The 10,603-nt window shown below is 43.0% G+C and overlaps 1 protein-coding gene across 1 annotated transcript in view; it reads right to left on the minus strand.

Moving 5' to 3' along the window:
* CHD5 (chromodomain helicase DNA binding protein 5) overlaps positions 1-9,550 on the minus strand; it is a 568,616-nt gene extending 559,066 nt beyond the window's left edge. The window contains exons 1-3 of the mRNA XM_085624078.1: positions 9,476-9,550; positions 9,020-9,196; positions 6,300-6,418 (exon numbers count right to left, since the gene is read on the minus strand). Coding sequence (XP_085480204.1) covers positions 6,300-6,418; positions 9,020-9,196; positions 9,476-9,550 — 371 coding nt within the window. The remainder of the gene's footprint in view (positions 1-6,299; positions 6,419-9,019; positions 9,197-9,475) is intronic.
* Positions 9,551-10,603: the final 1,053 nt, after the last annotated feature.

Consider the following 10,603-nt stretch of genomic DNA (forward strand, 5'->3'; position numbering starts at 1 on the left):
TTATTTAAACCTGTGTGGATTATTTTTGCGGTGTATTCATTGTGCTACTGTGTGTGTGTGTGTTGCACAAATACTGTACACATTCCCTCTTTAGATAAGCCTAACCGCTCTGTGCCAAGCTACCAGAGTCTGACGACAGATCATCTTTTACTGTGTATGTAGCTTACCCTGACTACAGTGGTGGTTCCTGCCTGGACTGGGTGCATACCTCAGCCAACCGAGAATCCCAGTTCTAAAATTGGTGATCAGCACTGAGGATAGGACTTGTGCAATACCATATAGCAACTCATTGTTCACTACAACTCTATACTTAAACCAATTCAAGCCTTTTTTCAATTCTCCCTGTTCTGACATCTTTTGATTTTTCCAAAGGCCTTTCGTCCAAGCACCATTTTTTCTGCAATGTCTGTAGTGCTACCTGGCCCACCCAGATGTAGAAGTGGATGAGGAGGAGGGATCCATGTCTAAGGAAGGATCAGAGCAGGATCTGACAGAGGGTCTTGTGATGGAGCCTTGGGGGGAGCAATTTTCTCCCAGGACCGGCAGTCCACTCTAGACCAGGTAGCTGTGTATCCTCAAAGAGTCTTTCACCAGAGGAGCTGGCAAACAGGAGAGAGGAAACTCGAACTAGAGCTTACCAAGATTGAAAGGGAGAAAAACCTGGCTAAATTGGAGAAAGAGAAAACTCTAGAGGAGAAGAGGCTGGCCATGGCAGAAAGGAAGATGGCCCATGAGCTTAGCATCAGAGAGTTGGATATCAGAGCCTTTCAAATGGGGTCCAGCAACAACAAAATTGGTGGCAGCCTACCTGCAGTGGCCTCATGAGTTCCAATTTCATATACCAAAAGATATGGTGCCCTGTTATAATGTGCGGGATGACCTAGATAAATGGTTTGCAGCCTATGAAGTGGCTTTTAAAGTGCACTGGGCTCCAGAAGAGTTCTGATGGGGTAGTCCTTGACGGTACATGCCCACTGTGGGGAGGGACACACTCCTTACATGTGAGGTGGGGGGACCAGACCAACTACACTGCCATGAAGACCACTTTAGTCAGTAAGTTTGGGTTGAGCCCTCCCTGAGAAGTACAGGCAACAGTTCAGGGCAAGTCACAAACTCTCTACACAAAATGGTGGATTTCTTGGACTACGCTGGAAAAGCACTGAACGGCTGGGTGAGGGGCAGCAAAGTTAATGATTATGAAGGGTTGTACAACTTGTTTTTGAAGAAGGATTTTCTTGAAGCTTGTTTTCCAGAGAGGTGCCAATTCCTGGTTGATAGCAAGCTTACTAACTCTAGGAAGCTTGCTGAGGAGGCAGACTTCTGGGTCAGCATCAGAGTGTCCATAAAGGTATCTGTGGGGTGGGGGGGGGGGCTCCCAAAAGGGTGTTCAGGGTTCCCACCAGAAGAAGGAGGGGGGAGATAAAAAGACAGTTCTCTAAAGGCCCCCAAAACAACTCACACGGGAATGGTTCTGGTTTACAATCCCAATCTAGCCACCAGAAGAAAACTTACCCTGACAAAGGTCAGCAGGCGAAGCCCATCAAGTGCTATGAGTGATACAAGTATGAACACTACAAGGGCATCCCTAGTGTATGAAAAGAGCACCAGCTCCCACTGGACAGAACATTTCAGGGGTGGCTAGTGTATTGCTAGGGAAGGGGTTTGTCCCAGTTGATGGAAAGGAGTTTACAGTGGTTCCCACATTGTCCCTGGGTGACAGTGAGATGGATTCTAACATCCATGTATCCTCAAATGCTACAAAGTATAGGCAATGCGTCACCCTAAATGGGCAAGGTGTGGAGGCTCTGAAGGATACAGTAGACAGTATGACTATGGAAGAAGTCAGCTGATTTTCCTAGAGCAAGTAATTCCTAATGCCTTCCACCAGGTTGTGGTGGCTGACAACAGAGAGGGCCACTATCCCATTGCCCTTGTTCCATTTGAGTGTGGGAAGGTCAGGTCTTCTGAAAGTTGCAGTGAGTCCTGCTATGCATATGGACTGATTGTTCGGTAATGACCAGGTGCACAGTAACTGGAAGGAAGTGGAGCTCAAAGCTCATGCAGAGATGTTAGGATTACATGAGTTGATCTGTGCCATGACAAGGTCCATGGTTGCCCTGGAAGGGAGTCAAGAAGGGCTGGAGCCTGGAAAAATGGCCCAGGTTGCTGCTAAGAAGGGGAAAGGCAGAGGGCATGGTAAATCAGCCCCTGAATATACCTCCACATGCATGAGGCACCAGCAGTGCCACCCCAGAGTCCACAGAGGAGGACATTGGTTTCCTTGGTGACCTGCCTGAGCTTGCTGGATGGCATGTGGAAGGAGGACCCCCCAGTAGGAGTTCTGTAGTGTACAAAGGGAGTGCCCAACCCTTGTGGGCATGAGGCAGCAGGGGATGCCTCGGGTAGTCACCAGATTTATTGGAGGACAACCCCCAGTACAGTGAGCAAAAGGCTCCTTAACATGGGACATCAAGGGCCCTGGTGGTCTTCCAATGCTACAGGGCCTTCTTATTGGAGCTGTCTCGCAAAATTCCCCTGGCAGGACACCTAGGCCAAGACAAGACCTTTACAAGGCTTGTCCCCATTTCTATTGGCGTAGGATCAAGAATTCCTCAGATGCATTCTGTAGAACTTATGTGATTTGCCAGGCCCGCGGGTAGACAGGGTAGAGGCTGAAAACACGCCTTAGTCCATTGCCTGCCATTAGCATGCCTTTTAAGAGGGTGGGGGTGTATGGATTCCCAGACTAAATCAGGCAACAGGCTATTCCTGGTTTTGGTGGATGAAGCCACTAAGTAGCCAGAGGCAATGCCTCTAAGGACCACCACCACACCCACAGTAGCAAAGGCCCTGATGGGAATTTGTACTCAAGTGGATTTCCCCAAGGAAGTAGTGTCTGACAGGGGAACAAACGTCATGTCTGCTTATATACAGTCAATGTGGAAGGAGTGTGGTGTAACATACAGGTTATCCACCCCTTACCATCCACAAACCTATGAGGCTTGTGGAAAGTTTCAACAAGACTCTGAAAAACATGACCAGAGGCCGGTATGAGGCCCTGATCAAAAAGTGAGATAGCCTCTTACCATGCCTGTGTTTCACTTACAGAGAGCTGCGACAGAGAGGCATGGCTTTAAGCCCCTTTGAACTGTTTTATGGGCACCCAGTCAGAGAACCTCTGAGTCTGGTGAAAGAAGGGTGAGAGCAAGCTCCCAGGAAGGTACCCCAAGATGAAGTGAGCTACATGCTGGCTGTCAGAAGCCAGATGGCTAAGTTATGCAAGCAAGCTTCCAGTAACCCTGAAGCCACCCAGGAAGTCATGAAGGAGTGATGGAAGTCATGAAGGAGTGGTATGAGAAAAATTCTACCACTGTGGAATTTCCACCAGGTCAGAAAGTGCGGGTAATGAGCCGGTAGAGCACAGGGCCCTCTATGACCGCTGGAATGGGCCATATTAGGTGATAAAAAAAAGGATGAGGCCACTTACCTGGTGGACCTCAAGACCCTTAGGCAGCCCCACAGGGTGCTGCATGTAAATTGCCTCAAAACACACTTTGAGAGGTCTGAGCTCACCATGCTGTTGGTGACTGATGGAGAAGAGGAAGAAGAGAGTGAAAGATGGTTCCGTGGTAGGAGTAATCCTCTCCTCCACTCTAACTCCAGAACAAAAGAGAGACTGCCACTAAGTGGCGGGGAAATGCTACTCTCTGTTCTCCCTTATCCCTAGGACTATCCACCTGTGTACCCATGATATGGACACTGAGGACAGCCTCCCTGTTAAGAATAAATCTTACAGGTTGTCAGATAAGGTGAGGTCTAGCGTTAAGGCTGAAGTGTCCAAAATGCTGGAGTTATGTCACTTTTAGGAAGTGGGCATTTCTCTGCACTTACTGGTCTATGTGCTTGACAGCCTGTCTCCAATACACGCCTGGGGTGGTTGACAGCTGCACTTTGTGCATTCCCTCTAGACAGCTATAAACACAGGAAGGTAAGGTTTGTATGCTTTCTTAGCACTCATCTGCAGTCATCTGCATTCTGATGGGTCTTCCTGGGCAAGGAGGAATGGGAGAGACTGACACTTACACTTGAATAGGTAGTGTCCTGTCTACACAGAAATCACTGATTTACTCCCCACAGATAGCCTGGCAGACAGGACTGAGTTGAAAGGGATCCTTTTGCACCTCAGAGAGCTACTTTGAAGTCAGCCCCTACATCAAAGGCTCTTCTGGGTTTATGTTTTGCGCCTGTGACACCCTAAAATCAGACACTTCCGGATCTTGAACTGAATCTCTGTCAGAAGGACTGTTGTGCTGCTTAAAGCACTAAATGGGACTGTTTTTCTGGAAGAACTGCTTTTCTGCTTGTTGCCCTTCTACCTGCTGCACCCTGACTCTGCTGAAGGATAGTTGACTCTGCATTTCCCCTAAGTGATCTCCAAGGGCTTGCTTGCTTGTGCCCTCTTTTCTGAAGTCTCAGGGACACAAAAGACTTCCTGCAATTCTGCTGGTGCTGCTGGACTCCTCTGTGAGTCCCTCTCTTGCCTGAGATGCCATCTCCAAATTCTGGGCCGCAGAAGTGGGTTCTCCAGCTGTTTTGCTACAAAACTGACACATCGTCACCTTCGACTCAGAGGCTCTTCGGCAACAAAGGTTCTACAGCCTGCGCAGCCCGATGATGTGTCCAGTGACTGACTACCCTCCATCATGGTTGGCCTGAACTTTGGATTTTCCCCAGTATCTCAGGACCTCAAGTAAGCTTTTTGCGCTATTGACTTCAAAGCACTGTTTTTGCATTTGTTCAATAAAAATTCATATCTTGACTTCTACTGATTGGGTTTTGTCATTTTGGTTTTTTACTCAGATACATATTCTCTATTTTTCTGATCCTGTGTGAAGACTTTTTGTGGAGTTTTCATTGTGTTACTGTGTGTGTTGCACAAATACTTTACACTTTGCTTCTTAACTTAAGCCTGCCTGCTCTGAGCCAAACTACCAGAAGTGAGCACAGGTTAATTTAAAGTGTGTATCTAGTTTACCATGTCTACGATTGTAGTCCCTATTGGACAGGGGGCATACCTCTGAAAAATAGAGACCCAAGTTCTAACACTGGGCTACAGTTTTCTATGTGTTTTTAATATTTCAAATGGTCACCCACATCACTCTTCAGTGGGAAATCCCATGAATTCTCATTTCTTACTAGGTGTCTTGATTTTCAGAGAGGTAAATTCTGCATCTCTAAACATTCACACATCCTGATTCTGTGAATCAAGATCTATCCTTTGTGTAAATCACACTTTCTGTGCATCTAAGCTTTATGTAGGTATGAAAAAACATTATTCAATTATGTTAAAAAATAATAAAGAAAACAATAAGAGAATAAAATCAACTAAAACACAGGTGAATGGGAAGTCAATCTAGTGTATGAATGTAAAGTACTGTCAAGAAATAGGCAGACTGAATAAAACATGCTGTTTCTACAGGCCTGAGTCCAAGGTTGGCTAGTGGAAAATATGTTTCTGCGGTCTGAGAATACAACACCATCTCCACTAATTAGTGGAATCAATCATTGACTGTGAATCGTCCAGTAGGTGTTCTGGAAAATCATGGCAATGTCTGGCACCACTTAAGAAATTTGTGCCTGTATATTCAGGCACTGGAAATGTGTCTCCAATGTGAGGTTAAAATGTCAGTGTCTACTTACTCCATCACCTGAACATGCTGGGTGATCCAGTAGATCCGATAAAAGGCTACTATATTTTATAAGGTTATTGCTAAGAATATTTGTGACATAGTACAGTGATGTAACAAAGGTGAACCCTACATCTATGCCAGAAATAATATCCTAAATATCAAATGCCTGGATAATTACAAATGTTTTATGTTTTTGGAACCGTTGCCCAATTTTTACTACTTCTCGTACCACAATTCACTGTGTCTATAAACTGTGACTGCACGTGTAAGAACTGGTCTCAGAATGCTACCTGTAACCCAACATAAGATACAAATATTGTGGGTACCAGTAATTTCACTATCAACAAAAGCATGGTTCACAATGAGTGTCTGAATCTGTTTTTGGATGAATCAGTATGTGTTTTATTAAGAGCAATAAATCAGATGCACAAAGATGGCAAATGGATAGGCACAAACCTGGCCCCAAAAGGGCAGTGCAATGATACGCTTATAATAATTTTTCAGGCATTAGCCATTTTATTATGTCATTCCTGTCCACTCCAAGTCACAAATACACATTTGGTGCAAGCACACAAATTCAGAGCAGTACAATTGTTCAAAATCTACTACCTGAGAAACTGGCTGAAGGCTTTATAATTGGTCAGAGTGTGGTAGTCGTCTTCCGAGAAAACATATTCTACATTATCCAGGCCCCACTCTTCCATTAACTGAGCAGATGATTTGGGCTCCTTAAAGTAAACATAAACACACAGATTTAAAGGTATGTTAGTGCCCTCTATAGGGTATTGGTGTGCAGTATTCAAATATAGTAGAACATGCCTTATATGCATTATTGACTTTCGAGCTTATATAACATTGGCACTGTTTTCAGCCCTATTTGTGGAGAAGGATAAAGATGGGCAATCAAAAATGATATCGCACAAATATTGAGTAAAAAGCTCTTAGTGCCAAATAGCAACTGAGTGGAGGTGAATCCCATAAGTTCATCAAAAGCATTATTGTACAGAAAATAGGGCAAATAATTCTGAAGTTTATATTAGTTCAGCTACTTGTACTTGATCTGTAAGGGACTAAAAAAGTACAACAAAATTAAAGACTAAACAAGGATGATCAGAAGAAAGTAGAATATGTTGTATAATCAAGTGATACTGAGGATGGATCATTAGTTTATTAGACATATTAATAAATATTTTCATCTATGCCGAAGGAAGGCATTCTGCATATTGCGAATTAAACTTTTCTACCAAAGCAGGCACAAAAAGCACCTTATACACCCACCCACAAAAGACAACCGCCAAAAATGTCAGGATTTTTCTATGATCCTTGCATTCGCAGGAACAACCTACCAGAATAAAAGGTGGTTTGGTGTTCTTCACTGACATTGAATCCCCAGGCTGCAATGCAAAGTTCATCTCCCAAGCTCCCTTGACTCCCCAGATAGATGTGCATGAGAAGTATAGAGTAACTCTAAGTAGGTATTGTGTGGTTGTGATTTGGCACAGTACAATACAGTTATACAGTTGCAATACAGATGTGAAAGTTAGAGTACTAGCTTAATTTTGTGAGTGCATGTATTTTTATCTTTTTTTCTCTACATGGAAAACATTTTCTCTTGTGGAGAAGTTGTGCACCCCACACAACGAGAGAGTGTATGCCACTTTCCCTGTACTAATAAACTACCTGCACCTAATGTTTAGTTGTAAGTTTAGACATAAAGACATGGTAGGATATTATTGCTTTATGGGTTTTCCAACATTTGCAATGGGCATTCTATGTATATCCTCGATTGCCACTCTTGGAGGAGACAACAGTTGAAATATCCACCCAACTGCTGTGATGTTAGTGAAATCTGCACCCACAAAAATCCACACAGTCTTATTGTGGTTTTCCGTTTGAAGGCATATGTGACTCTTCTTACACACGTAAATTTTAGTGAGCTGTGAAAAATTATGAACATTGCCTGCACATCTCCGCAAGTGTTATAATGAACAAATATCAGTTACAACTTTAGGTACTGTCTTACAGCTCATAATCTGCAATCTTGCTACTTCTTGAAGTTGGATTTTCAGTTATTCAGTATCAAAAATGCTTGAGATTTAAGATTAAGTTAGACTCACAGATTTGCTTCTTCTCCGCAGCAGAAAATCCTGCTCAGAAGTCCTTCACCAAAGGGGTGTCGACAACCTGGAGCTGTCTTCGGCAACAGCCTCCTGCCTCATCCCACTGGAGATTTTTGACTTCCATACAAGTGACCATGTCCGAATGTAGAAATCTTCAACGGACTTTGTCCAGCAGCTTCCGGATGGTGGAGCTCCTTCCGCAGACACCGCCTGCAGCCTTGTCCCAAAGAACTTTACCTTCGCAGAACATTTTTCTTGAAAATTCTTTTAAGTCCAAAGATAAGCACCAACCAGGTCCATCCACTTCTTGTATCCGACCCGCCCTCCATCGTGGTCAGCCGGATTTTTTTACTTTGACCCAGTCTCGCGGGACTAGATATTGGCGGTTAGCACTTTGATATTTTAGGCATTCATTTTTACTAAAAACTTCAAAAATGTGTAAATCCAGTTTTACTAATTGGATTTTTGTCGTTTTGATGTCCAATAATTTATTAAACTTTTCTCTATTTTTCTAAATTGGTTTGGGATTTTTCTTGGGTTGTATTTTCACTTTATTACTGTTTGTGTGCTGCATCAACACCTTACACATTGACTTTGAGTTAAGCCTGACTGCTACCCAGGGTTAAGCACAGGTTATTTTAATGACTTTCTGTGTGTTTTCCCTTCCACGGACTGTGGATGTTGCTTGACCAGGGATCACACCCCAGTCATCCAACAACTCAATTTCTCACATTACCTTTAAATGCAAGTGAAATATGGAAAAATGTCAGAAGCAAGGCTGGAAGTTGCAATTTGTTCACTGTAATAGACTTATAGAGGAGCTGTAAAGGAAAGGCAAGATTACAGGAAAGGGAGAAATCTTAAGAAATTATTTCTGTAATTATTTCAACAAACATTTTGTAATCTGTAAACTTGCTGAAAGGAGAATAAAAAAAAAAGATTGCTTCTATTGAGCCTCAAAAAGTGAAGGCGGTTTGCATAGAATTGGGAAAATCTTCAAAAGATCACTCACTTCTGAGAGTAATCAATCTAGATCGTCGTAAAAGAGACATTGGTATTGAGTCCTGTTTGCTCTATTTCAAGATTCATTTTTGATTAAAGCTGAAGATTGGTAATCAATGTGATGGTTCCATTTACTCACGTGGTTTTATATTAGTGTTTTATATTTTGTTTGACATGAACAAACTAATTTGTCAAAAATACATTTACCTTGATACTGCTATCTTCATTATTCTCGTCTTCTTCTTTCTTTTTCCGCTTAGATTTTTTCTCTTTCTTTTCCTTATGTTTTTTCTTCTTTTTTTTATTGGGAGCATAGTCACTCCCTTCGCTGTCCGATATTTCCTCAGCATCTTCTTCATATTCAGATATTTCCTCATCACTTCCCTAGAACAAGTTTAGATTCAATAAGAATAATAACTATTTGCAAAGCACTGCCAGATGGGACATTTTATTTCTGGAATGAGCCTATGCGTGGGAAAACCTTGTGTACACAAAAGATGAAAATATTCTAAGCACTGAAATAATAACCTTCTTTAAATGAAATCATATTATATTTAAACACATGTACCTTCAAGAACCAAAGAGGCCATTTCAGACAATAAAAGGCTGCCCAAACCAAGACCAAAAGTGGTATGACTCAAGTAGAAGAAGTATTTTCAATACCAAGAGGCATTTGTTAAAGTTGATGCACATAGAGACCTCTCTACAGGCACACACAGAGAACATCTGTTCACTCATGGCAACATTAAAGGCACATATGCCACACAGAACATATATAGGGCAATTTGCCCACTAAGATAATGTAACAGGCGCACATTCACACTGACAAATGATCACTGATGTTCTTTGTGTAACTTACTTCACTAACAAATTAAAGGAACCAAAGTAAGCAAAATGATATATATGTACATATACACACATTGGCAATGCAGAGGCAGCTAGTGAAGAAACGTAAGAAGAGGGTGAACATATAAAGCATGCAGCAAAGTCAGTTGTCTCAGAAAACTGGCAAAAAATAGGAAAGAATATCTTTTTTTTTAAATGCGGTATTGAGCAAAATAAAACTGGTCTTCCGAAATCAGTTCAGCTCGGATTTATTTATTTATTTATTTTATTATTATTTTATTAGAAACCGTTAGCACACAATAAAAGACATACAAGGGCCTACAACCACCAGGGCCGGCCGCTATAGAGCCCGAGGGCCCGCAGTGTAACGCCATACATTCAAATGAACCAGCGGCAAAGTACCCGGCAGTCCGTAAGCACCTATAACAGACCATGGCCATAGGCCAGGAGCGGTTTAAGACAACGGTTTCATTTTTTATTAAACATAACACACACTCAAGGCAATGAGAGTCCGAGATAGCAGCGTGCTCTTCCCAGGACGGGGAACAACATACAGTGTCCAAAACGATTCTGGTCCAGAAGCGGTGAAGGGGGGCAATGGGAAAACAAAGCATGGAACACACATTACACACTCCCGCAGAATGCGCAGCTAGGGGTCAAAGCAATATCGACCTTTAATGGCAAAGGCGGGGCGCAGATACGGCCTCAATATAAATTCCACGGACCCCATACCCTACTCCATTTCCCTGGCTTACCTCTCGCCACATACACCGTCTTTTCCCTAAACATACACCAGTCCATATTCTCCTTCCATACATCAACCGTGGGCGGCCTCGGGGAGCCCCATAGCTGTGCAATGTTACGCTTAGTCACCATATACCCCAAGGTCACCCACTGCCTCTGTGCCGCATTGCAATCATTCGGTTCCCAGACATTCAACAAACA

The sequence above is a fragment of the Triturus cristatus genome, chromosome 1_2 (genome assembly GCF_964204655.1).
Source record: "Triturus cristatus chromosome 1_2, aTriCri1.1, whole genome shotgun sequence".
NCBI lineage: Eukaryota > Metazoa > Chordata > Amphibia > Caudata > Salamandridae > Triturus > Triturus cristatus.